The sequence below is a fragment of the Ramularia collo-cygni genome, assembly GCF_900074925.1.
Source record: "Ramularia collo-cygni strain URUG2 genome assembly, contig: RCC_scaffold01, whole genome shotgun sequence".
Lineage (NCBI taxonomy): Eukaryota > Fungi > Ascomycota > Dothideomycetes > Mycosphaerellales > Mycosphaerellaceae > Ramularia > Ramularia collo-cygni.
In genome coordinates, this window is record NW_019716255.1 from 2670637 (window position 1) to 2697504 (window position 26868).

The 26868-nt window shown below is 51.5% G+C and overlaps 9 protein-coding genes; 5 read left to right on the top strand and 4 right to left on the bottom strand.

The window, feature by feature from the left end:
* Positions 1 to 474: 474 nt before the first annotated feature.
* On the top strand, positions 475 to 2483 carry RCC_12275 (related to vesicular amine transporter; the record flags this gene model as incomplete). XM_023766112.1 has 4 exons in its annotated part: positions 475 to 565; positions 1039 to 2076; positions 2146 to 2319; positions 2389 to 2483. 4 exons carry the CDS (start codon positions 475 to 477, stop codon positions 2481 to 2483), a joined length of 1398 nt encoding a protein of 465 aa, XP_023621880.1.
* A 1560-nt stretch (positions 2484 to 4043) lies between these two features.
* RCC_00902 (uncharacterized protein) lies at positions 4044 to 5323 on the bottom strand (the record flags this gene model as incomplete). XM_023766113.1 has 2 exons in its annotated part: positions 4044 to 4379; positions 4439 to 5323. The coding sequence occupies 2 exons, from the start codon at positions 5321 to 5323 to the stop codon at positions 4044 to 4046; spliced, it is 1221 nt and encodes a 406-aa protein (XP_023621881.1).
* Positions 5324 to 6594: 1271 nt separating this feature from the next.
* On the bottom strand, positions 6595 to 7581 carry RCC_00903 (uncharacterized protein; the record flags this gene model as incomplete). Its single annotated transcript, XM_023766114.1, has 1 exon — positions 6595 to 7581. The coding sequence occupies one exon, from the start codon at positions 7579 to 7581 to the stop codon at positions 6595 to 6597; it is 987 nt and encodes a 328-aa protein (XP_023621882.1).
* A 217-nt stretch (positions 7582 to 7798) lies between these two features.
* On the top strand, positions 7799 to 9250 carry RCC_00904 (related to Pre-mRNA-splicing factor slu7; the record flags this gene model as incomplete). Its single annotated transcript, XM_023766115.1, has 1 exon — positions 7799 to 9250. The coding sequence occupies one exon, from the start codon at positions 7799 to 7801 to the stop codon at positions 9248 to 9250; it is 1452 nt and encodes a 483-aa protein (XP_023621883.1).
* A 408-nt stretch (positions 9251 to 9658) lies between these two features.
* RCC_12116 (related to P-type ATPase) lies at positions 9659 to 13270 on the top strand (the record flags this gene model as incomplete). XM_023766116.1 has 2 exons in its annotated part: positions 9659 to 9698; positions 9753 to 13270. The coding sequence occupies 2 exons, from the start codon at positions 9659 to 9661 to the stop codon at positions 13268 to 13270; spliced, it is 3558 nt and encodes a 1185-aa protein (XP_023621884.1).
* A 750-nt stretch (positions 13271 to 14020) lies between these two features.
* Positions 14021 to 16302, top strand: RCC_12117 (related to Tripeptidyl-peptidase sed1; the record flags this gene model as incomplete). XM_023766117.1 is given in 4 exon segments in its annotated part: positions 14021 to 14238; positions 14296 to 15039; positions 15098 to 16141; positions 16146 to 16302. Coding segments are annotated over 4 exon segments (2163 nt in total).
* An 870-nt stretch (positions 16303 to 17172) lies between these two features.
* Positions 17173 to 19344, bottom strand: RCC_00906 (related to SD08430p; the record flags this gene model as incomplete). XM_023766118.1 has 4 exons in its annotated part: positions 17173 to 17509; positions 17576 to 17763; positions 17823 to 18376; positions 18441 to 19344. 4 exons carry the CDS (start codon positions 19342 to 19344, stop codon positions 17173 to 17175), a joined length of 1983 nt encoding a protein of 660 aa, XP_023621886.1.
* An 889-nt stretch (positions 19345 to 20233) lies between these two features.
* On the top strand, positions 20234 to 22080 carry RCC_00907 (uncharacterized protein; the record flags this gene model as incomplete). XM_023766119.1 has 4 exons in its annotated part: positions 20234 to 20388; positions 20442 to 20786; positions 20843 to 21619; positions 21672 to 22080. 4 exons carry the CDS (start codon positions 20234 to 20236, stop codon positions 22078 to 22080), a joined length of 1686 nt encoding a protein of 561 aa, XP_023621887.1.
* A 1174-nt stretch (positions 22081 to 23254) lies between these two features.
* RCC_00908 (related to permease of the major facilitator superfamily) lies at positions 23255 to 25202 on the bottom strand (the record flags this gene model as incomplete). XM_023766120.1 has 7 exons in its annotated part: positions 23255 to 23302; positions 23362 to 23427; positions 23491 to 23730; positions 23797 to 24317; positions 24385 to 24628; positions 24680 to 24870; positions 24929 to 25202. The coding sequence occupies 7 exons, from the start codon at positions 25200 to 25202 to the stop codon at positions 23255 to 23257; spliced, it is 1584 nt and encodes a 527-aa protein (XP_023621888.1).
* Between the last annotated feature and the right edge of the window lie 1666 nt (positions 25203 to 26868).

Consider the following 26868-nt stretch of genomic DNA (forward strand, 5'->3'; position numbering starts at 1 on the left):
ACCACACACGGCCCGAATATGAGTCTTTCGTGTTCGCTAGGTACCTGTCGATCAGTCATCACCTAAGGTATTGATGAACAATCAATATCATCCATCCATCATGACACACACAGTAGAGTAAAGCCATTAATTGCTCAGGGTAAGGTAAGGTAGTGCTCTCGGTGATGCTGGCGGACATGACCTCCGRGCGTGGCGTGGCATGGCTTATGTAGGGCGCAGCGGATGGATGTTGCCGTGGACCGGGGGGGGRGGGGGAGCGCGGCTTTGACGTGACGGCGTTGATGGCACGTCGAGATCCGAATTCCGCATTCCGAATCCTTCCACCGAAGTGGAAAGTTCGCTTTATAATACACTGATGATTCCTCTTTTTTCCCTCCTTCCTTTCCTTTTCCCTCCGTGCGAATGAATGGGACCTGAAGTTTGCTGCCAACAATAAAATATCTTTTTTTTTTTTCTTACGGTGGAATAGAACTAATGGCGAAGATGATTATTTCGGGTGCCACCGCTACATGGCGCTGCTCTAAGAGGTTGTTGTTGTTTACTGCTACGTTGGGATTATTTACTGGTGAGTGGGCTCTTTTTACCTTTTTTCTTGTTTTTTTGCTGGTTGAGGATTTATTTGGAAAGGATGCGGACTGGGGAGATTTTGAGAGTTTTGAGGGCTGGTGTTATCGAATTCTGGATGGGATATGTTGTCTGTCACTTTGCTATAGAGGACCGTCTTCAGAATCATTGGATCCAGGATCATTGGCTCTCTCTTCAGTGGCGAAGTGGCGTACGTCTGGCCTGAGATATGGGACTATCCCGCAAAGCAGAGGACTTTTGCGAAGAGACGATTTCCAAACCACGAGGCTTGGATAGTGTGACGGAGAGGGCTTCGTCACGATGGATGCTCCCGCTTACTCTGAGAAAGCGAGCAAGAGCGATCTATATCCAGCGACTGAGCCTGCAGTTGATACAAGTCCATGGATCCTTCTAACGCCTGGTACCTTATTGAACGAACATAATGTCGAATGCTGACGAATTTTGGATCTTCAGAAAACTTCCTCTATGGCTTCATTGTCCCCCTCTTACCATACATGATTGAAGTTCGCCTCGGTCTTCCCCCTTCCTTCACCCAACGAACCACAACCGAGCTCCTCTCCGCCATTGGTGCCATATCAATCGTCTCGGCACCTATCATAGCCCATCTCGCGGATCTCAGTCCCTCTAGAAAATTCCCACTTCTGCTCTCCCTCCTAGGTTGCGCAGCTGGAACTTTGCTTGTAGCTACCACCATATCCTTACCCGCTRTTTATGCAGGCCGGTTGCTGCAAGGAGTTGCCGGGACTGGCGCCTGGATCGTTGGGTTTGCCATGCTTACAGATTCGGCCAAAGGAGAGAACCTTGGCAAACTGTTGGGATTCGCGGGAAGCTTTATAACTGCAGGGATTGTGCTGGGTCCTGCTGCTGCGGGTGTCTTACTTGAAGTGGTGGGGTACTGGTGGGCGTGGAGTCTGCCTCWATTCTTGCTGGCCATATGTTTGGTTGCAAGATTGGCAATGGTGGACAAGCCAGTCTCTCCACAAAAGGAAGGTGCTCCCGCATCTCAGGACGAGGACGAAGGAGATGTCGAAACGGCTGCACTGCTACCTAAAGTCAGCGACGAGGGAGACACCAAGACTCCGTCCTCCACCAAAAAGACTGGCTTCTACAAGATCATTCTGAAAGATCCGACCGCATGGGCCGCAATGTTCAACGTCGTAGTTCTTGCACTCATTATTTCCGGATTCGACGCCACCCTTCCTCTCCACCTCCGCGATACTTTCGGCTGGGGTCCAGCGCCCATCGGATCAATCTTCCTGGCTCTGCAACTCCCTGGCATGTGTTTGGGTCCTTTGGTCGGTGGGCTACGGGATCGTATCGGAATTCGCTGGCCCACAACAGTGGGCTGGGCACTGATGGTTCCTATATTGTGGTTTGCGGGCGTGCCTGGGAAATGGGAAGGCGTTGGAGAAGGCGCCTTTGTGGGCTGTATCATCGCTTTCGGGACCATGAGCGCCCTTATTAGAGGTGCTGGCACGTTCCAATTGACCAGTAAGTCAGCGCTTCGCGAGATTGAGAAGTGGAGCAGGGTTGTTGTACTGATGTGTGACGTTCAAACAGCCACACTTCATCGCTTACGATCAGAGGATCCGGATATCTTTGGACCTGGAGGAGGAAGTTCCAAAATGTTCTCGTTGACCGAAATCTCCTTTAATGTAGGCCTGATTTTGGGGCCGCTGATTTGTGGATCTCTCTCCGAAGCTTACGGGTTTGAGTATACGGCATGGACATTGGGTGAGTGATTTATTTATACATTGCCTGTTGAAATTTCATGTTTGCTGACACGGCTGCTTACCTTTTTAGCTGGAATATCGACTTTGGTGGCGTGCTCTTCTTGTATCTTTTTTACACACAAGTCGGCTGTACGTGAGGAGAGGGTGGATGAGGAGACTACTTGATGTGATATATATATACAAGGCGTTTATGAAGAAATGAAGTACATGTATGAGTGTCGGCGAGGGCCTGAAACGATTAGATTCGGTGGAGAGAGATGAATTTCAAGCTCGGGTGTGTATTGTCAGTATATCAATGTATGAAAGATTCGAGGACATTTACTTGGAGGAGTCCATTCACTCACTTGATCTGTAATACGGGATTTTCTGAATATTGAGCTAGTGGATGTATATAGGGGGTGTTATTCACTTGTAGATAGGCAAGCAATCTAGTTATCGATTCTTCATACAATAGTTATTTAACAAAGAGGTATAAATGCATAGTAATAGAACTCTGAGAATTTCAGTACTAGTTAGACATGACCAGATTTAGCGAGTTCGACAGGGTAAGAAGCCTACCATGTCTTGGATCTTAGACTAGGACCGTTTAAAACTTTGTCAAGACTCCATCTACTATCTCTACGCTCCGGGCATGGAGTCATATGCAAGGAGTTAACGACACAAGCCTCCAGATAAGCAACGCGGAAGTCCCGCCTTCTCCTAGAGTATTCCAACACACACCTCTACTCCCCTATTACGAAATCAAGAACCCTAACTATACATCCTCCATCCCTCCCGACATTCCTTCTTTCCCCTCTTCTCACAGCCCTCCACATCTCTTAACTACGTATCTACTCGTACGGTCTTTATAGCAGCAGCATTCGCCCTCTTGTCTCCGCAGCATGACGTTTCGATGATTGGCTCGGAAGGACCCGGCGCTAGCTAAAGTCCAGCAAAAGCCCATTTCCTCCCTGCTCATGAAACAAAATCTCATCTTTGGAGAGACAAATCGCGAGAAAAGGGCGGATTTCTACCCCATCTTGCGTGGACCCAGACATCATAAGTTTCATTGGTCCGGATAAACCCGGCGCTAGCTAATGTCCACCAAAACCGCAATTCCTCTCTCCTCATAAGAAAAGTTCCAATTTTCAGAGAGACAGACCACGAGAAAAGGGCGGCAGATTTTCGCCCTCACCTTGCGTGAACCCAAAGGTCGTGAAATGTCATTGGCTCGGCTCGATCCGGCGCTAGCTAAAGTACAGAAAAGCGCGGTTGTCTCGTCGCTTCTTGATTTCGTGGGTCGTTGTGGAGAGCGAAGCTGAAGAGGGCGGAAAAGGGCGGATTTGGCACCACCTTTCCTTGCGTGAAGATGTCGAAAATCTCCGGGAATTGCAGAATTTGGCGATTATGGGAGGAGTGTGGTCATATACGCCGAGTAATTGACTATGCCTAGTGATGYCGTCGTCGTCGTGTCACGAAAGGACAAAGGGGATCTCTTCTATTGCGTCTTCGCAATGTGAAGAAGGAATGAGTGAGTCGGAAGAGACAGAGCAGGACTTAGGAGGATTCGGCGGCCAAGACGAGTGTTTGGGACGACGTCAAGTACCGTCTGGCACTTCCTCTGATAATCAGAGAATGATCATACACATCACGATCTAGCATTCTATCACATCTATGAACCCTCGCATTAAATCTCTCTCACAACTGCCTGCCCCCTACCACACTCTCCCTCCCTCAAAATCTACCTTACTTGGAATATCTCTCCCTCCCCTCCGCATCCCTCCCAACCTGCTGCCTCCCCTCCTCCTGTCTCTGCCAAGGCGCCTTCCCCTCTCTCTCCTCCCTCCACTCCCTCTGTTCCCTCAGCGCCCCTTTACCCACCTCCGTGTGCGCCGCCACACGTTTCAAAAAGTCGATCCCGTAGAAGCCCGTCATGGCGGCTTCGGCATAAGGTTTCTTGCCTGCATCCAAAAGCCTCCCGTTTCGCAACGCACCAATTGCAACGCCTGTGCAGGATGCGATGATGATTCGACGACCTTTTTGGCCTGTCCAGGGGCCGGGTTCTTTGCGACATCGCCAGGCCTGGAGTATATACAAAATTAGTGGGGAAAGGGGAGGGAAGGGAGGGAACGTCAACGAACCTCAATGGCAGCGGGCCAAGCAGCTGCTTTCGCCGCTTTGAGAATGGTGTACGCTTCAGAAGGTTTATATGGATCTTCTCCCGGCGGGTAATCATCTCTCCGACGCGATCCCGAGCGAGAACGCTGGGAAGTTCTCCTTCGATCGTTGCTTTCACTTTGGGCTCGTTGACCTCGATTGTTCTGCTGTTCGTCTGCATTCCTGTCGGTTCTTCTTTCTCTATATTCTGTTTCTTGGCCTTCTTCATCTTCATCCTCGGACGCTCGTCTTCGATGACGCTGCGTATTTCTCCTTCTAGGTTGGTAGTCATAGAATTCGTCGTAGTAATCTGCCCTCTGTCTCCTGCCACCAAGGCTACCGCTGGTCAGAGGCATAGATTGCATGGGAATGTAGACTTCCTGATTGTTTTCATTGCCGGAACGACCCCTTCCGCGGCTTTTGGAGTCGACTCGCTGATTGCTATCGGGGTCCCAGGGGTCTTCTCTGCCGGCTAGACCTTCATTCTCGTCGGACCAGCGGCTACCGCGTCTGCCCAATTGTTGGTCATATCTCTCATTGGGCTCGTAGTAGCGGGAAGAGTAGCGCTCGCGGCGTGGCGAGTACATGTTTGGCGGGTAGTCATTGTCGTTGTAGCCGTTGCTGTTGTTGTTTCCATTGTTGCCATTGTTGCCGCCGGTGTAGTACACTGCGTCTTGGTATGGTACATAGGGAGTCGGTGCGCCAGAGTTGTAATTGTGAGATCTGCTCTTCTTTCTCCGTCGTCGGTTGGGATCTTCCCCAACATCCGAGACGTCTGATTTGATTTCTTGGTCGCCGCCTCCATAAGCGTTCCCGTTGAGGGCATGTAGGTTGTAGATGCTGTGTATTCCGTCCTGTGCAGAAGTCATGTTGTGATGATGAGAGAGTTGGTTTGCGTGGAGGTGAAGTTGCAGTTCTTCGGAAGATGGAAAGATGGACAGGTGGAAAGTGAGGCATTGAAATGAGGAACAGGTGGTCTATTCTCCCAAAATCAAACAAACCTGCACGATTCCCGTGATCAAATTGCATCGAATTCGTTTCATCACCGTGACGTTTGATCCTTCTCCATCGCAGCGCTGTGCTTACTATCCTTCTCTCACCGTGCTTGAATGCATTCAGACCGCCTGGTTTGAATCACGATCCGTAGCGTCGCATAGCGAATGCTTGGAAGGAATTCCTGCCAACAAGAATAATTTCGAAAATAAGCCAGCCCAACCAACTCACTCTTACGACTTGCAGTGTCATGGAATGACACGCCACCAGACATGAATTTGATCCTGTCCCTCATGTTCACCAGGGATGCCCATGGACTTCGGATTGCGGGTTGCGGAGCCCCGGATACATTTTGCTACACCACATATTTGCCGTCGCGAAACCAGTTTTGAATGTTGATTTACAAGGATATCGCTGGTGTCGGCGGAGATTCTTCGAGGCCGGACACGACACCGCTCTTGCGCCGGCAACACAGCCATATTTGGTTGAGATGCAGTCACGTCTTCCATTCTGATAGGAATGTCCTTGATTGGGAAGCGGCTTTCTGGTGTTCTCGGATTGAGGTGGCCATCCATCCCAAAACCTCCGACAACAAATAAGATGGTCCAAGCAGCAGGAATTGGGACGGCGGACGCACTCCCCGGTGGCAGAGTGGCAGGCAAGAACGACTCGGAAGTTCCAAGCTGGCAAACGACTAAGGTAACCGCCGGGGCTATTCTTGTCTTGTTGTTCGCGCAACCAGGTTGATGGGTCCAAGGTTGAGGTGACTCTTCCATTTCCTCCATGGAGATGAAACCCGCCGTGTTTGGAGACTGCGTCACGGCACAAGGTCTGTGCGAAACATCAATCCAGTGACCGCGTCCACATCTTGTCGATTCCCGTGTGCTTCTCAGATACTTGTGTGTGTCTTCATGGATGCATTATTAATGTTATGCATGCCGCATCAAAGATCGGGCCGTGTTTTTTTTCCGGCAGGCGTCTTGATCGGCGCGGTAGACGGTGTCCACTCACGAGACATTCATCATCCAATACCCATCGGATAACAATTCGTCGGCTTGACCATCCAACACCTCATGGGATGGAATGGGTCCAAGTCACGCGAGCACCAAACATGATGGGCAACACGTGCAAGGAAGCTATGGCAGGCTCACCTTTCCTTCCGTCCTTCAACACCAAGCTGAGCCATCTCATCTCCCCGCCTTTGCTTTTGCTTTTGCTTTTGCTCTCCCTCTTCCTTTCCCTCTTTTTCTCCCCCGGCAAGCGCTGGAGAAGGCGATACGCCACGCTTCGCATCGTCCACTCCCGCATGAGAAGTCATGACTCTGTAATATTTGGCCCTGCAGGCAGCGATACCGCACTGAAGCGTCGCCGCGACCACCTTCCAGCGCACCTTTTCTCGCCGCAATTCCACCAGCTGCTTCACCTCCTCCTCCGACCACTTATGAAATGACCTCTCCGTGCCAGTGTGGCGGTAGGAACGGTAGTAATTACAGGCATGGCGGACGGAAGACACCGTGTATTGAGGGAAATGTTCGGCGCACACACGATCCGCGGTCCAGCCCGCATCTCGGAGTGAGAGCATCGTCTCCTTGTCCGATGGAGTGATAGCAGGAGATTTAAACTTGGGCTTGAAGGGCGTTTTGGTCTGCCGCAGCTTTAAGATTCGACAATAGATGCTTCTTATGGTGCGATTCAAGCGCGCCGCTATGAGGACCGGGGGAAAGTTGACGGCGTAGAGATCGAGCATGTGGTGATGCTCGGCCGGTGTCCATCGTCTTCTGCGGACCAGTTCTTGCCCATCTCGTCGTAGAACCCACAGGCGATTGACCACCGCATTATGTGAGCGTCCAACGGCCTCTGCGATCGACCTCTTGTCCATCTTCTTGCCGATCAGCTCGCGCAGCACTGCCTCCTCCTCCCTACTCCATGCCACGTTCCTGATCTCGTTCGGTGTACGTGTGCGTGTAGGTGCCGCGCTGGTGACATGGTCCACACGGGCATTGTCATGTTTGGTGGGATGATCCACACGAGCACCGTCATGTTTGGCTCGCCATCCCTCTTGGAACCGAACTGTGTGCACCGCCCTCCACACGCTGCCATCAGTCACCGTGCCGAGCCTTCGGACGGCAAGCATGTCGTAGGCGTGTGATCAGAAAGGTGCCCATGGACGACACCGTGGGGTAGGTAGGTAGGTGGCGTAGTCGGGCGGCTATATTCATTAGCTTCGGTCAATTCAGCTCGTCATTTACCGACATGTTTAATCAACCCCACGACATCACTCCAACGCGTTCAACTAACTCATCCTCCACACCTCTCCCACAAGACAATCATAGTCTTTCTCACTCATCACCATGCCGCCCGCCAACACCCCCCAAAACAAATCTTCCGAGCGCAACGAATACATCCCCTCCTTCATCGCCAAGAAACCCTTTTACATCGACGACGCCACAGCCTCCGACTCCGACTACCTCGAACATCAACGTCTCCAGTCCGACGCTCTCAACACCAAGGACTCCCTCGCAACCGCGGAATGGTATGCGCGAGGTTCCAAGAAAGGCCCCGCAGCGACCAAATACCGCAAAGGCGCGTGCGATAATTGCGGATCTCTATCTCACAAGGAAAAAGATTGTCTGCAAAGGAAGAGAAAAGCGGGAGCGAAGTGGACGGGAAGGGATATCGCTGCGGATGAAGTCATCAAGGATGTGAAACTAGGGTGGGACGCGAAGAGGGATCGGTGGAATGGGTTTGAGGCGGGAGAGTATGGGGAGGTGGTGAGAGAGTTTGAGGAAGTGGAGGCCATGCGCTTGGCAGCAGCGAAGAAGGATGGTGAGGGGGAGGGTGAGGATGGGGAGGATGGAGCAAAATATGAAGCCGAGACGGACATGGGGAGGTCTCAGAAGAACTCGACAAGAAATTTGAGATTGAGAGAGGATACGGCAAAGTATTTGAAGAATCTCGATTTGGAGTCGGCGAGGTATGATCCCAAGACGAGAAGTATGGAGGCTGGAGCGGAGGGTGCGGCAGGGAATGATATGGTTGCAGAGGAAGGGTTCGAGAAGGCTAGTGGTGATGCGGGAGAGTTTGAACGGGCGAGCACGTATGCGTGGGAGACACAGGAGCGGGGCGACAAGGACAAGATTCATATGCAAGCCAATCCAACCGAGGCGCTGCTGTTGAGGAAGAGGAAGGCGGAGGATGAGCTACAAAAGGCGGAGACGAAGAGGAAGTTGCTTGCGGACAAATACGGCGATCAAGCAGCCGTATCTACGAAACCCAAGACTCTTGCTGCGGGCGTGGAGGCTAGTGAGCGATATGTCGAATACGACGAGCGAGGAAGAATCAAAGGTGCAGAGGGGAAGAAGAAGGAAAAGAGCATGTACGCCGAAGACGTCCTGATTAACAACCACACTTCCRTCTGGGGAAGCTGGTGGAAAGACTTCAAATGGGGCTACGCGTGCTGTCATAGTATCGTTAAGAATTCCTTCTGCACTGGGGAAGAGGGATTGCAAGCTGCGATCGAGGCGGAGAACTTCAGCAAAGGACTCATGCTTCCTGCTGCTCCTCTCAAAGAAGACGAAGAGGTCTCGCGAGCAGAGGCTTGGAAGGAGGAAGAAAATAGTGAGAAGCATGTTCCGAATGGACAGGATCGGCCTGAGAAGAGCAATCTCGATGAAAGTCGGAGACGGATGGAGGAGCTCACTGCTGGGGTGACGGAGGCTGAGATGGAAAAGTATCGCAGAGCGAAGACGAACTCCAATGACCCCATGATGAAGATGTTGGGTAAGGATGAGTTGTTGGATTGATTGCTCGAAGTGGGATGACAATGGGGATGGGAATGGGTGGATGTCATGGACTTGCGAAGTGCTCGTAGTTCATATGGCAGATGCATATCAATCGACTCCTGAGGTCGGGTTAGTGAGACTGAATCTTTCCGTCGCTCAGAGCCATCACTTCTCCTCATCATTCTCTGCTACCTCTCCATCTCTCACTCTTTTGACAGTGCACAATCCTCTCGCTCCGAATTCCCGCAACTCCCGCTATCGTAATGCTAAGAATCAGGTATGCACTAGGGTAATCTATCACCCGCGCGGTGTCGTCCTTTCCCTCTACCTTCTTCACCTCACCTAACCACATCGCTCACCTGGAATTCCAACAACCAGGTACCTAACCTAAGATCTCAAATCTGGAAAACACAGCCACGACAACCAATCATGTCATGCCAAACCACTCGCAAGAGGAGCAAATGCAATGGTTGATCCTCGCTGCCCCTCGGCCGATGTACATACCGCTGACGTTGTGAGATAGAGGAGTGTCTAGATCGCATCGCTGCCAGACTACACCGTCTCGATGCCGAGTCTTTTTCGGTTGCGGGACTGATGAGCAGTCAGGGCGACTCGGCTGCGTGCGAGGATTCGTGCTGTGTTGAAGAAGCTACGGTTTCGTCTGCTGATGAGATTGGCAATGACTCCTGCTGTACCGTTACGAAGGCTTCTGAATCCGCATCATTCGAGGGAAAGATTGAGGGCGTTGGATCTGGATCTGGATACTTCAATGATGAGAAGGCTGGTGAGACGAGCGATGGATGCTGCAGCAAGGACGAGAGCGGGGCCGCTGACTACTGCTGTTCTTCTGAGAAAGTCACCAAAGTCACCTCTGCATGTTGTGCAAGGTCTATGAAGCCGAGCAGTGGTTGTGATGTTCAGTATGGGAAGGAAGCTGCAGATGACTGTTGCTCTTCTGATAGAGCCACCCAAGCGAACTCTGGATGCTGCGCACCGACCACAAACGCAAGCCGTGGATGCTGCAGCGAGAACGATCTTCCCGACAAGGCAGTGATTACAGGCTCCACGGCCATGAAGCAAAAGTGCAACGCTTCTCCCTCAACGGTAGAATTGAGCTGCTCTGCGGGTGAGAAGGCATGTGGTACTTCCCCTTCAAATAAGTCTGATTGCTGCATCAAGTCCCCGAATTCGAGCTTGATATCAGTCAAAGACTGCAACGATACTTGCTTCCAGGAGGAGGACGCTCCAAGCTCAGCTCCATCAGCAGATGTCAACAACTTTCAGTCTACGATGAATCGCCTCGAGGCAATGCTGAAAAAAGGCCAATGTCTCTGTCGTCGTGTCAAAGAGCAGTATGGCTTTAATTGCTGCGACCCTGCATCTGCTACGGCTGGGCTAGTAACACGTAAGAGGGGTGCTTCTCCTACCCCATCTAAGAAGAGTTCTACAGAGGACAAAGCATTTGCAGTCTCGAGTGCGACTGCAATCCACACTCGCTGCTCATTTGATGCTTCGGACGAGGTCAAGAATAGGAAGAAAGAGGCTACCGTCAAGTCGCACGCCCATCCGGTAGACATCGAGAAAGATTCTGCCAGAGAGCACGTCGTTCTCGATGTGTCCGGCATGACTTGCACGGGATGCAGCAAGAAGATGATGAATGTCCTCAACGGCATCTCAGGCTTGTCCAACGCCCAGGTGACATTTGTATCTGGAAATGCCGAGTTCGATCTGGATCTAGCCGTGGCTGGAAAAGCTGAAGATGTACTGGCTCGCGTAGAGAGGGAGACTGGCTTCAAGTGCTCTCGCCTGATCAGCGGACTTCATGTCCTGCACGTCATGATGTCCCCTGCAGCTGCCAAGGGAATCTCAGATGCTTTGCCCACAGGTGTGATGTCTGTTGTTAAAGACAAGAAGAACAAGGACAACTACTACATCACATACAACCCTCGGGTAGTGGGAGCTCGGTCTCTATTGCCACCTACTGCCAATCTTGCACCTCCGCAAGACTCTGTCGGTGTTGCAGAAGGTAAAAGGCGACTGATTAGTACTGCGACGAGCACCGTGTTAGCAGCCGTTTTGACAATCCCTGTGGTTGTTCTCGAATGGTCTGACAATCAGTTGCCATCCGAAACGGTAGAGCTGGTAGCACTGATCCTGGGTACTGGTGTGCAAGCAATTGCTATTCCCGAATTCTATATTGGAGCCGTCAAGTCACTGATCTACAGCCATGTCATTGAAATGGATATGCTGGTCGTCATCAGCATCACGTCTGCGTACCTCTACTCGGTCGTCGCATTTGGTCTTCAGCGAGCAGGGGTGAATCTGGAACAAGGACCATTTTTCGAGACCAGTACGCTTCTCATCACCCTCGTACTTCTCGGGCGACTTATGGCCGCTTGGGCAAGGATGAAAGCCCTATCTACCGTTTCACTTCGCACTCTTCAGGCAGATACGGCCTTACTGATCGGACCATCTGGTGAGCCGACGAAAGTCGATGCCAGGCTACTACAACTTGGCGACTCTATCGTGATACATCCGCACAGCCGCGTCGTTACAGATGGCTCTGTGTCACACGGAACAAGCGAAGTCGACGAATCCATGGTCACTGGCGAAAGTCTTCCCGTATCAAAACAGAGGGGTGACATTTTGATTGCTGGTACGATCAATGGATCTGGCACTCTTCACGTGCGCCTTACCCGCCTGCCAGGAGAGAACAGTATCACTGACATTGCCACACTGGTGGAGAAAGCCGTTGCTGCGAAGCCAAGGGTTCAAGACCTTGCCGACAGGTTCGCCTCTTACTTCATACCGGCTGTCGTTGGCATCGCTGTCATTGTCTTCTGCATTTGGATTGCAATCGCAATTCAGATACGCAATCGCAATGGAGGTGGTGCAGTTGGTCTCGCTATAACTTATGCCATAGCTGTGCTGGCCATTTCGTGTCCATGTGCTCTCGGCTTGGCCGTGCCCATGGTTCTTGTTATCGCTGGTGGAGTCGCTGCACGAGCTGGTGTTGTTATCAAAGCTGCAGACGCTATCGAGAGGAGCCATAGGATCACTGATGTCGTTTTTGATAAAACAGGAACATTGACCGAGGGCGATCTCCAGGTGATACACATGCAAGCCCTCCCTTTGAATGGGCTATCGGAAGATGAGATCTTGATCCTTGGAAAGACGTTGGTTGAGAGCAATGAGCATCCTGTTTCTGTTGCGGTGGCGTCTCACCTGGCTGAAATTGACATGTCCTCAGGCTCGAAGCCTAGAGTGGAGAACGTTACTTCTATCCCAGGTGGCGGCATCGAGGCTCACTATCGAGGCTCTCTGATCAAAGCGGGAAACCCCTATTGGCTCAACTTGGAACACCACTCGGCCGTCTTAGGACTGCTAGAGCAAGCCATGACAATCCTCTGCATCACTCTGGCACACGAATTGATCCTTGTTATCGGTCTTAAAAGCTCCCTTCGGTCGAATGCAGCAAATATCATAGCCGACCTTCACCGCCGAAAAATCACAACGCACATTGTCAGTGGCGACAACCCAGCGGCTGTACTCGACATCGCTCGCACCCTCGGCGTCGAAGAATCCAACATTCGCTCCCGCAGTTCTCCCTCTCAGAAACAGGAATACGTACACACTCTCCAAAACACGTCTTCACCAGGTAACAAGAAGCGAACCGTTCTCTTCATAGGCGACGGCACGAACGATGCCGTGGCTATCGCCCAATCAGACGTTGGAGTCCAGATGGGATCCGCTTCAGACGTCACGGGCGCTATCTCGGACGTTGTGATACTCTCGCACGATCTATCGGGATTAATCACGCTGCTGGATTTGTCGAAGCGGGCTGTGAGAAGGATTCAGTTCAACTTTGTGTGGAGTGGTGTGTATAATCTGTTTGCAATCTTGTTGGCGGCGGGGGCCTTTGTGCGGGTGAGAATTCCGCCGGCTTATGCGGGTTTGGGAGAGATTGTCAGTGTTGGACCTGTGATTTTGGCGGCTGTTTCTTTGATGTGGAGCAAAAAGGTAGGAGTTAGAAGTCAATGAGGGGGATTGGAAAAGGAAGAGAATGGGAGTGAGGTCAAGGGACGGGGAGAGAACGGCGATGAATGACGACTCCGGAGCGAATGTTGCTCACGGGCGATATCTCGCTCCCTGCCTGTCGTCTTTTTCCTCTTATCAACTAAATGGAAGTATTACAGGCGAAAATCTGGTGTAACCGATCAGAACACAGAAGATTCCAGACAGAAGACGGGTCAGAAAGCGACATCTACCCGGTGATACACTGCTTGATTGACTTTTGGTTCATCGAAGAGATTCATTGACAAATAGACGTCCAGAACAATTCGAACTCCTGCTCGGATGACATGTTGGTTGTTCAGAAAGCCTCCGACGTACAAGCAAGCAGCCACACGGAACTTCCCAACCCATCGAAGACGCCTTCCATCGCCACCAAGTCCAGAGCGCGTAGGAAAAAGCACCGAGGATGGCGTTTAGATGGCGTCTCCCCGCCTTGTGGGTGCAGATCACAGAGCTTGTCAGACCTTAAACACTCTTGTCTCCTGCCTATTGTGGTAAGCTAGCGGAGAGCTTGACCGTGCTTATCACTGCCACATAGCTGTGTGGATGAATGCGTCAGACATCTTTACAAGTCTCGCCAGAAACACCATCATCATTGCGGGTCTACGCTTGTGTGTCTCTCAACGAATGGACTACCTCGGTCAGCATGAGGGGAATGTATAAGAAATCGAGCCTTCTCCCTGATAGAGGGTCAGGGCTGTGTCTTCGTCCATCGCGATGCATCTTCAGAATTTTTCCGTGGTTGCGGCTCTTGTGGCATCAGCATTCGCCGCCTCTACTCCAAGCAATTACATTAGTCATGAGAAGAGATCTCAGAGCTTGAAACAATGGGTTAAACGGGAGGAGGTTTCTCGACAGGCTGTCTTGCCGATGCGAATTGGTTTGAAGCAGCCCAATGTCGAGAATGGCAAGGGTGACGAGCTTTTGCTCGAAGTGTGAGTTCGGCATGATCTGATCAATTTTTCTACACGACAGAAGCTCATCATTCACAGATCTCATCCTGGCTCCTCTCGATACGGCCAGTGGTACTCTCCCGAGGAGATTATCGAGATCTTTGCTCCTCCACAGGCCGCTGTCGATGGAGTCAAGTCCTGGTTGCACGAAGCTGGAATCGCCAAGGAGCGCATCTCACATTCTGCCAACAAGCAATGGATTCAGTTCGATGCCCAAGTCGAGGAGGCCGAGAGACTCCTCAAGACCAAGTACTACCACTACGAGCACGAGCCTACTGGGAATGTCCACGTTGCTTGTGACGAATATTTCCTCCCTCAGCACCTGACCAACCACGTCGACTACATCACCCCCGGGCTGAAGCTTCTTGGCGGCGGTAAGGCATCTAACGGACGCCCTTTGAACGGTCGCAAGAGGGATCTCGAAGCTCGTGGTTTCCGTACCGGAAGCAACCAAAATTTCTCTCAACCAATCTTCAAAAGTTTGGTGAACATTCCACTCAATGTTCTCAACAACTCCGCCCAACTGTCCCGCTGCGACCAGTTCATCACGCCAGATTGCATTGCTGCAATGTACAACATCACCAAGGGAACCAAGGCCGCCAAGGGTAATGAGCTTGGAATCTTCGAGGAGGGTGACTTTTATGCTGCTGAGGATCTTGTTGAGTTCTTCTTGACTTTGGCTCCTTATATTCCGATTACTACCAGGCCCAAACTCGAGGGTATCGACGGTGGATTCGCTCCTGGTTTGATTGCCGGTGGCGAGTCTGATCTTGACTTCCAGATGTAAGTCATCTCTCCAATGAGATAGTATTCGTTTTGTGCTGATCAGTATGCCCAACAGCTCTTACCCAATCATCTACCCTCAAAACTCGGTTCTCTTCCAGACCGACGACCTCTTCTACGCTCTCGGTCTTGAGGGCGGTGGTGGTTTCTTGAACACCTTCCTAGACGCCATCGATGGCTCATACTGCACATACTCAGCCTATGGAGAGACCGGAAATGCCGACATCGACCCCGTCTATCCCAACCCTAACCCCCTCGGGTACCAAGGAAAGCTGCAGTGTGGCGTCTACAAACCCACCAACGTCATCTCCATTTCCTACGGCGAGCAAGAAGAKGATCTCCCCACCAACTACCAGCAGCGACAATGCAACGAATTCATGAAGCTGGGAATGCAGGGTGTTTCCGTGGTCATCGCTTCCGGCGATTCCGGAGTAGCCGCACGATCCACAGACGACGGCAACGACGATGGCTGTCTCGGAAAGGGCGAAGCCTTCAACCCGGACTTCCCAGCTTCGTGCCCCTACATCACCGCTGCTGGAGCAACCTACCTGCCACCCGGCGGTGACGCCAAGAAGGATCAAGAAGTTGCCGTCACACGATTCCCCAGCGGAGGCGGCTTCTCGAACATCTACAAGCGCCCTTCATACCAAGACGGCGCCGTCTCCACATACTTGACCGCTCACACACCCTCCTACAAAACCTACAACACCTCCGGCATGAACAACCCACCGGAGAGCGTCACCAACGGCGGACTCTACAACATCGCCGGACGCGGATACCCAGACATCTCAGCCGTGGGCGACAACGTCGTGGTCTTCGTCAACGGAATGCCGGAATTGATTGGCGGAACCAGCGCTTCGGCACCTGTTTTCGCGGCGATTATCAATCGTATCAATGAGGAGCGACTGGCGGCTGGCAAGAAGACGGTGGGATTTTTAAACCCTACGCTGTATTCTAACCCGGGCATGTTTAATGATATTACCGTGGGGAATAATAGTGGGTGTGGCACTCCCGGGTTTTATGCTGCGAAGGGATGGGATCCTGTGACGGGGTTGGGGACGCCGAATTATCCGGCTATGTTGAAGGTTTTTACCGATCTTCCGTAGGTGGATGGTGGATGATGATGGTATGATGGTTGTGGTGTCAGTTATGTATTGGGAAGAAGGAGATGAAGGTGATGATTATATGAGCTTTATGAAGATTACCATGTATTTTGTGATTTCACTCAGGAACACTATCATTTTCGACCTCAATTTAGTATGAGGATGCTGCGTTACCTTGCTCGGTTTCAAGAAATGAGCTTGTTGGCTTGGATGGATGTGGATGCAATCTCTCATCCAATTGATCGAGTAAGGAATCCTATCCATCAAATAAGAGTCCGCATTGCAAGACATGCCAAATAGATAGGGGGATGTGTCCTAAGTTGCAGATTGGGCTTGTACGACACATTACTTGATTGAGGTATCGTTCAGGTAARTCGCGACCATCGTAAATGCCTCATAATGCATACAAGCCAACAATTTCACTATTTTCAGGGAACCTGTAAGTCTAGTACCTTGCTACGAATGACAACAGATTGAATCGACGAACCATCAGGTCAAAGGAACGCGGGCTGTTCGTGAAACATGAAACTACTTGCTGAGCAAAGTATTCAATAGCCGCAGAGCAATTCCCAACTCGAAGTCTTCAAGGAGGCATTCTTCTCTATCAACATTGCCCTTCACGTCGAAAGACCTACGCCATGAAATCCATCACACTTGTTCGCTAGGTTAAGAAGAGGGTAGATCGAGGAAAGGAAGCTCTCGTTCCCTACACTCAATCCATCACATGTAAACCTTGGCATCCCGGGATTTCGATTTCGAGGAACGGCTAATGTAGCTCATCGAATTTGTGCATTACATTCAATTCATTGATGCAAAGTATCGATGAATCTTGCCCAACATTCATTGAAGCAAAAACCTCACCTACACAAACCACAGATCGCTGTCGTCCAAGATCTCGTTTTGGACACACCAGAATGATTGGCACCAAACGTCTCATACCCATGTCATGGCATACATTTCATCTACATCAGAACCGCCCCCTTCCTCCCTTTTACTCCTCATTCTTCTCCAATTCAATCCAGCATGACATCTACGCACTCAACCTCCACGCCCTCATCGGTAGCGCCTGCAAGCCCAGTGCTCGAGGTTTGATGAATCCCCAAAACGTCACGACGCCAAACACCACACACAGGATATTGACGATGTAATATCCATCCCGTTCAATCACACATGCGCCTCCACCGTTGATGCATCGATGCTTCTCCGCTTCTTGCACACAGCTGAAAGCCTGCGTGATGAGGTCTCCCTTGAGGGAGGAGAGGATTGTTTTGGAAGGGTCCACGGCTGGATGGCACGTGGCTTTGGTGAAGATGTCGACGAATTTGAGGACGAAGAAGCGGGGGAATGTGCCACCGAGATTGCTGACACTGTGTTGCATCATTGTTAGCAGATGGTATTTGGGGAAGGAGCGGATGAGGAGCTGGCTGGCTTACGTAGCGAGAAGTGTCATGTAGGTTCCGCCGATCGCCGGGTCGGAAATCTTGGCGTGGAAGGCGGAAATGGCGACGAACATGACGGTGCTTGTGAAGGTGGAGTAGACGTGCTGTACGATGATGACGAGGAGGTAGGAGGTGGTTGTTCCCGAGGGCGGGAAGAAGGTTACCACGAGTTGGGCGGTGATCTGCAAGGTCAAAGGTCAGCGAGACGGCAGGTGCAATGGACGGACGTGTGTCGACCTACGGCAGCGATGAGTCTTCCGACAAAAGCCCAGCACCAGACGCGGACGGGTTTGTACTGTTCACTCCACTTGCCGGCGTAGTAGCCCAGCATGATTTCAAAGGGAAAGTCGATGAGGACGGTCAGGGCGAGGTCTTCCTGGGAGAAGCCTTTGTCGAGGAGTTTGAGGTTGGTGACGGCGTCGTTGGCCTGGAAGCCGATTTTGGCGATGAGATGGATGACGATGAAGGTTTGAATGTTGCGCAGCTTGAGGATTCCGCCCATGGTCTTGTACACTTCCCACACCCCTTCCTTTTCTCGCGTGAAGTTTTCCTTTTTCATCACCGCCAGCCCCAGCGTCACGGCTATGTACATCCATCCCCAGAAGGTCASATAGGAATTCAACGTCATCAAGCCGACATCTTGCGGAGTGGTGCGGAAGTATTTGTTGGCGAAGTCCGGGGATTGGAAGGCGAGGAAGACGGTGTAGGACAAGAATTGCCCGGCCGTGAGTCCGACCGTCTGGGCGGTGGAGGCGTAAGAAAGGTTGGAGGGAGAGAGTAATGTCAATGCCCATCCTGTTCATGAGGAAATGTCAGTGTTCCGGTCAAGATCGTGCATTCCCAACACCACACCACTCACCGTCGACGGCAATATCCTGCGTCGCACACATAAAGACCAAAGCGAACCACCAGCCGGTGAATCCCCAGATGCCGGCACCATTGTCCTCGCCCGCCTTTTCCATCATCTGCTGCGCACTGGCACCCAACCACAACATCCCAAACCCACTCAACATCTGAATGGGCAGGATCCAACTCTTCCTCCGCCCCACCTTGGCACTCCACCACGCATCGACGATGGGACTCCACAGCAACTTGAGCGAGTAGGGATAACTGGCGAGGGAATAGACTCCAATCTGACTATAACTCAAATGGCTCTTCAACAGAAAGGGCACACTGCCGCCCGCCAGGCCCATGGGGATTCCCTGCAAGAAATACAGCAGGACGAGTAGCAAGAAATTTCTTCGATCCTGCTCGGGAAGTTCCCAGAAGCCTTTACTGCTCTCCTCGCCGCCATCTGCCTGGTCGAGGGAGAAGGTGTCCCGTCCCATCAATCGATCGCGTGCATCCGCCGAATCATCATCCACCACCTCCACCGTGCTGGGATGTTTCCGCCGCTCATGAAAGGCCCCGCCATTCATCTCGTCCTTGGTGTTGTTGACGCTGGTCGTGCTGCCGTTGGGCAATTCCGCGAGGGAAGAAGAAGTCGCCTTCTTGCCTTTTTTGCCGGGCATCGAAGTCGAATCGTTGTTGTTGATGATGTCGTTGCCGTGTTCGTATGCGTTGTCGATGGGTAAATCTTCAAAGTCGTCGAGTTCCACACCTTCTTCTAGCGATCGCGAAGAAGCTTGTTGCTGTTGCTGTTGTTCTCGGAGACGCGCTTCGTGCAGAGCAATGGTCGGTGCTACAGCGGCGGATCCGGCAATGACGAGATGAGGAAGAGGAGGAGAAAGAGGGGGTGGAGGATGGATGTGTGAGGCGACCATTCATTCACTTCAAGAAATGAGTGGAAGAAGTTCCAACTTCTCCCCCCACAAGACGAGACAAGACAAGCGCGCCCGCCCTTCCAGAAACGACGTGTTCAATCGGATTGCGGCTAGGATCGGCGGGGTTCTTTTCGCTTAAAAGTTAATACGGCGCTGCAGGTGCTGTTAGCGTGTTTGGGACGGGCGACGGATCACGGAACTGCAGGTACGGTACGGCGCGGAGAGCTTCTTCACGTGGGAGAGGAAGGTATAGTAGGTGGAGTACGTAGTGTTTCTGTCTTTCTTATAAACAACCTACATCCAACAACCTTCCCAATCGACTTGASCGGGTCGGGTCGTCAATAAGGTAGGCCTCGATGCGATGAACAAAGAGGAAATGCGGGCCGACAGAGTGGGTCCGTTGCGCTAAAGGGATCCGCGTCGACTCCACTCCTTCAATACCTCCTCCTCCGGGCAATACCTGTCAGAGTCCTGCCATTTCCAAGCCCATGGTTCATCGGACTGGTGGGATGTGCACGACACATTGCACGGTAGACAGCGACTCCAAAAGTGTGTTATTGGGGAATTGAAGGAAAGTTGCAGAGGACAGGGCAGTTGCACTCCCGTCCCTCAGCCCCATTCGACTTTCAACATGTCTTCCCTCCTGCGGACGACATGTGTACACTCTTTCCATCAATTGGTACATCCATCTTCTACGCCTGGACTCCGGAGTATGCACGGCCTGCGTTTTAATACCGCATGGAAGCGACAAGACCGACGACTTCCTCTACCTATCAACAGTCCGAAGCACTCTCAATCCCGGACATCATCCACCACGATTTCGCCCTCGGCCAAGGCCCCGAGGAGTCAGAAAAAGTGGACTCAATCGGATCTGGATCTTCTCGAATACATGAAGCAGCAGAAGACACCAATCTCATACATCGCCACACAATTGGATCGCAGCGTGTCGAGCGTCAAAGCCGAAATTAATCAAGGGCCAAGGCTTGGTCGCACGCGGAAAGGGAAAGAATGGACTGTGGCTGAACTCGAAAAACTTGTGGAATTGTAGGTCGACCTACGCGTGTCTTGCTAACCTGGCTAATGCTCTCATCGTATAGGAAGCAGCAGGATATGCCGATCAAGACTATTGCACGTGAACTGGACAGGTCGGTCCGCAGCGTCTACTACAGGATTGGCAGTCCGCAGTTTCATAATCCTTCTTTCCAAATAACATGGACCCCGAAGCCTTGGACTCGGCATGACATGGGTGTTTTGGCAGAACACATTTCGCTAAAAACCCCTACTCATCAAATTGCTTTCGACATGGGCCGGACGCTGACAAGTGTTGAGAGACGCATGCGGGATTTTGCCGGCGATAAGGTTCCTAAAGGGCACGGCGGCATTCCCTTTTCCAAGCAGGAGGACGAGAAGCTACTACAGCTTGGCGCCTCGCGCAACACGTGGTATGCACTTGGACCACATTATCCTCTTCCACGCCTAGCTGAGTCATCATTCGTAGGAAGGCCGTTGCACAGCAGATGCCAGGGCGTCGTCCTGATTCTCTGTGCAGGCGTTACTGGAGACTGAAGTGGATGGCAGACTGCCCCAATACGCCTAGGGACTATGTAAAAGAGTACTGGACCGAGGAGGAGGACGCCATGACTAGAAAACTTGCCACTGAAGGACTTTCGAACAGGGAGATTGGCCGCGCATTGAACAGAACGCCCCGCGCGGTGAGGGAACGGAGAGCAAAAATGGATCCCGACTTTCAGCGCACGGTCTTTCCGTGGACTCCTGAAGAGACTGAAATTGTTACAACTTTGCGATCCCAGAAAACGCAATGGAAAGTGGTTGCTATGTCGTTGGGATCACATCGAACTTGGCGGGCCGCGCAAAAATACTACCATAATGTCATAAAGAAGGGACATTTTCGTCCACTCACCGATCAGAAGACTGTGGTAAGCTCGACCAAGTCTCCCTGTCCTCCTCCATCCCGCCATTCGYCAACCGTTACTTTGACTTCCATCAGCGGCAAGCGGGGCTATGCCACCAAAAGAGCTCCACGTGCGACGAGCACACGAAAAGTTTGGACCCTGGAGGATGTGGAGACTCTGGCGCGTATGAAGATGGATGGAAGATCCGGAGCGGAAATCGCTCAACACCTTGGCCGGACGGTCAATAGCGTGTGGGCGGCAGTAGGCAGAATCTCAGGTGGCACCCAGAGTTTCCACCGACGTCGCTTTCTCCCCGCAGACGACGRGAAGCTCGAGAGACTGCGTGACTCGGGCACGCCGTGGTAGGACTTTGATGCTTGTCTTCGTAATATCTGCAAAGCTTACACATTTCAGGAGGACAATCACGTCCCAGTTCGTAGGCCACTCGATCTCGGCATTGCAGCACCGCTACGCGAGGCTGAAGCAAGGCAACGGCACGAGCCATGAAGTTCTCTGCATGTCGTGGACAAGGGAAGACGATGATCAATTACACGAGTACAGGCGCCAAGGCCTCAAACCCAAAGACATTGCTACAGCCATGAACCGAACGCCGGCGGCAGTTGCTCGGAGACATCCTCGGATGAGAACAAGACAACGACCGGCACAGCCGCGGTCGCGGTGGTCGACTGCTGACAGTCATACACTTTATCGCATGAAGGCTGATGGCGTGCCCGTGGGGAAAATTGTGGGAATGCTCGAGGCACCACGCAGTGTTCGCGCTGTCCATTCCCAGTGGCTTCGCATTCGTGATCAGGTCGAATGAAATGTGTGGTTTTGTAGCGTTGAGCGGCGGGGTGAGAAGAAAGATGATCTTTTCAGGGGAGCAGATCTGGAAGAGCCCAAACACTCGGAGTGAGACGATCAGCTCAGTCTTGGAAAAGCCGGGAACTTGAAGATGACAGTTCTTCTGATGTTGAGATATTCGGGACAATGCACCCTTTTACCGGTTCGATCATGATCCGCGAAGATTCTGGGGGGAACCTCTGCCCGATGGGATGGGCCTGCCTTGCGTTTCTGCATCCGGAGCTCTTCTTTTCGGGGCCATGATGTGTTGGAGAAACATACCATGAATACTTTCTCCATGCGAACATCATGGAGCAAGCTTGGCTTTCTGGAATACAGTGGATAGATATCCTGGCACGATAAAGTTCAATGTTTTTCGCCATGCATATAATTTAATTATGTACATGTACGTACATTCAAGAATAATGATGATCGCATAAGTCAGATGTGCAAGAGAGGAGGAGCATGACCATGACCATGACCATGATGATGATGATGATGACCTAGGCGGGTGCAGGAAAAAACAAAGCAAAAGACTGCCACGTTTATTTGCTCCAAGATAAAGTTCCCTCGAGCCTTCAGGGTCTGGTTGATGTGAACAGGGGTACGTTGTCTGAGATTCCGATCGTTTCCATCATCCTTGCATCACATCACGTCTTCTTGTAGACATTATACTTTGAGAGAATTATTGCTGTGAGGTTTGGGTAATAAAACTTAGCAGTTGTTGGGATGTACTGGCGTTGCGCGGTGCGGATGGTTTATACATTGGATGGTAGGAGTGTTATGTTGGTGATGATTGATTGATCCACGGGCTTTGGTCAGATATGCTCGACTTTTTGCAATGCACTGTCAGGGCACACCGACAGTTATTCACCTGACTCGAATTTCAGTGAGTGAGTGGATAGTATGTCTACTGAGTTGGCTTTGTGTGATTGAAATTTGAAAAACGATTAGGGTAGGTATTATAGTAGATCTGCAGTATACATGTATCCTTCCACGATTCCTCTCAAAGCGTCATAGCAAGAAGTCCGTCGATGCGTTGTGGTGTCGTAGGAGCGTCCGAGGACGTCTTCTCGCGATCTGACCTGCGAGTGTACCGCCCAACCGTAAATTCTCAGTGGGCCCATGTCGTTCGTGGACAATCATCTTGCAGCTTAGATCACATATCGAAAGCTCTTTCTCTCTTGATCCGTCAGGTTGGCCTTGGAATAGTTAGCAAAAGAGGCTTCCAGTCATGTTCGCGAAACAAATTGGCACTCACCCAAGTCTCAGAGTCATCATCAGCCGTCACCATATCACTAGCCTTGCCATACAATTTATCCCTCCTCTACAGACCGGCCAGTTAGTCGATATTCAGTGCTTTATATTTGGCATTCGGGCTGGTACGTACCTTGTTGACGAACAGATAGTATACCGTCAGTAAAGTCGCCATACCAATCGTACCAGCATTGCCAACGACCATGATGACTTTTGCAAGATGGTATTCCGGCTTATCCTGAGGTCTCATAGCGTATGGTCCAATGATGCCTCCTAGCGCTACGCCAGCACTCATGAGGACCGAAGATATGGAGCGCTTGGTGTGGCCTCCTACATTCGCCGCCATCCACTGATAATGAATTCCCAGTACGCACTAGGAGTGGAAATGGTCAGCGCGGATCACTGGATGACAATTTTGCTTCAAGAAGCAGTTACTCACAGAACCGAATTGCACCAGCCAAAGTCCTGCAAGTGGCCCAGCGTGGTTGGTGCGAGGCATGAACGCAACCAAACAAGCTCCCAGGATTGTAATGGCCAGGTAGATGAATATAACCGCCGGCCTGGGAAGAACCTTCAACCGAATCAGGCAAAGGGCAGTTACAATGCTCACCCACGCGATCGCGCCACTTGGGATGTTCAACAGTGCCGCTTCTTTCGACGAGTAGCCAAAACCTCGAATCATAGTAGTGCCGTAGGTGCTGATGATAGCAGATGCGGACATGATACTCGTGATGCTGAGGAACAACATCCAGATTTGAGGGTCGAGAACAACGGAGATGAGTTGTGAGAGCTCGAAACGAGTGTTGGAAATTCCTGTGCCGTTCACGGAGACATAGCGTAGGATGGTTCTTTTCTCCACCTTGGATAGGAACCGAGCGTTCATAGGAGTGTCCGGTAGGAAAAGGAATGCGGTCAGGCCGGTTAGGAAACTGGCCACACCGATTGCAAGGCACATGATTCCTAGACCATTGTTAGCCATGAGTGCATGATAAGAAGAACTCGGAGATTAGTGTGAACAAGTACGCACGCCATGACGCCAGGGAAGAATGTTCTACATTCTGAAAGCCGTAGGACATCGTCGCCCCAAGCATGACAGCGAAGCCGATGGCGGAATACCAGAATGCGAATCGTAGAGCCTGCTCATCCTTTCTGTAGTACTGGCTGGACAGCAGCATCAGACAGGGGGTGATGGATGCGTCGGAGAATCCCATGAGTATGCGGACCGTTAGGAGACCGCTGTAGCCTTGCACAGCTGCCGTACACGCGGTGAACTGTGAAGTGTTAGTGAAAGTCATAGCCAATTCACAAACGTGCCGACCTACGATGCCATTGCAGATCATGTTAAACCCGACCCATTTGCCGATTGGTAGCTTGTTGAGGGCGAGTGGGATTATTGCAGTCATTGCTAGATATGACCAGGAAATGGCCGAGACGCAGTTGTTCATCTGCTCCCCCTGAAGATTCAGGTCTTCGGGAAGTCCCATGACGATGGCATAGCCCAAGAGATATTTGTCTGGCGGTCGTATGTCAGTGGAGCTGGAACATCAGATTTCAGCAGAATTGCTGCGAACCTAGACCATGGAACAGGTAGAGAGCCCACATGATTGGAAACATGTGTTTGTCAATCTTCCGACGAAGAGCTTTTGGGTTGACTTCCTCCTGGCTGTTCGCGGACTCGGCATCGACTTCGTGAAGAAACTCGTACGCTTTGTCGACGGAGCCTCTTCTGTGGCTGGTAAGATGGTWGGCGTCTGCATTGCTGCTCGGAGAAGGAGAAAGTGAATGCTGTTTCTCTTCGTAATGAGATGCCTGATGGCTCTCCTGGAGAGTCAACTTGTTGTCCATTGCGGCGATAGTGTCTCAGTTCAGTGTATTTTTTTTTCGGCCTGATAACAAAAGCACACTGCCAGAGCGGTCACATACATAGATATGAAGTTGGTCCCTGCGAGCAACCCTGTTTATAAACAGATAACTACCGGACCAGTGTCTGCATGATGCAGATAAACGAGGGAGTGCAGTGCAGATACCACACCTGCATCCTGTACGACATCCAAGCCAGCGATTCCGATGGGAGGGATGTGGCCAATAGATGCCGTACAGCGTGCCAAATCTTCAGGGATACCATAGAAACAGATCCATGACCAACTCTCTCCGTCGGTTTCCGAATACGTTTCATAGTTTCACGGACCAGGTGAGAGTTGTCTGAGAGTGAGCGGTCAGTGTAGGTACGGAGTTACGAGTACCTACTACATGCTTGTGCGGAACGTGCCATAGGTCAGCTTAGATGATTGCGCTTCATGTCGAAACTTTCCTGTATCTCTCAATAAGTTTGTTATTCCTCCAGACGAATGCTGATCGCTCTCAGTGCAGCTAGCGGACACAAAGCCTTGTCCACGAGTAATGCACATGATGAGTTAGAATCCGTGCGCTGGACCAATGATTAGCATAGCAGCATACATACAGTACATACTGATTCGATGTTCATGTTCTAGAAGGTGTGGAAACAAGGACGCACGGAAGCCTCTGCACAAGCCTTTCAGAACGTTGTAAACTTGTAGCATCCTCGTGGTACTCCAGCCGCGGACTGCAATAATGATAATAAAACTTTACCCACTTGCGGTGACTTGACTCAAGAACCACCACGGCTTCTTTGAGCGCGTCAAAGTGTTGAGTCAGGGGCGCAGAATTGCAGCTCGGCCAATCCAAATACCTGTAATGCTCGGTGACTAGTCGATGCTACCTCTTGGAGGGCCTCGTTGTGCACTGCGTTGAGGTTGGCCGTATGCTGAGCAGACTGGACGACTTCTGGCCATGTTCTGACTCTGGCGATGATAGTCGTGGCTAGTCAACATGCCAAGAGTCATATAAGAGAACGGGTCGACAGGTGTTACYAGGTTGTAACTTGGGTGAAGCTTTGAGAGGAAGAAGAAGAAGAATAGGTAGTGGGAGCAAGATCGTACGACGGAACAGCCGGAATTCTACCGATTTGCGCCGACTCGGACGCGCAGCTGCTTACCTTACACTTACACCTTCTCCAACACATCTACTCAACATCTATCTGCTCATCGCGTATGTCAGCGCATCAATACCTCACACCTCCAGAGTAGACCAGCGACGGCCGCAAGACAGATATGAATCCACCGAGGAAGTCTGCGCATTCCGCCCTACGAGGCACATCCCAGCATGAATGGCGAGTACATGGCACCACCATGCCATGATGAATAGACGACGGACCATCATTCTGGTCCTGTCGTCTCTGTTTTCTTCTGCTGTACCATGCGGTTGGACTTGTTTACGACTGCATCACCATCCAAAAAGGGTCTACAAACGGTCCAAGAAGGCCGACGCCTATGACGATCCCACAGAATTCAACCCGACGGTGTCACCAGCCTCTGGGAATGTGCCCGCGTACTTCAGGCGATGGACCGCCGTGGTTTGTCAGAGCAGAGACTTGGTCATCTGGCCATGCGTGCCGTAACCGACGAGCGACTCATATCAAAAACCAATGCGC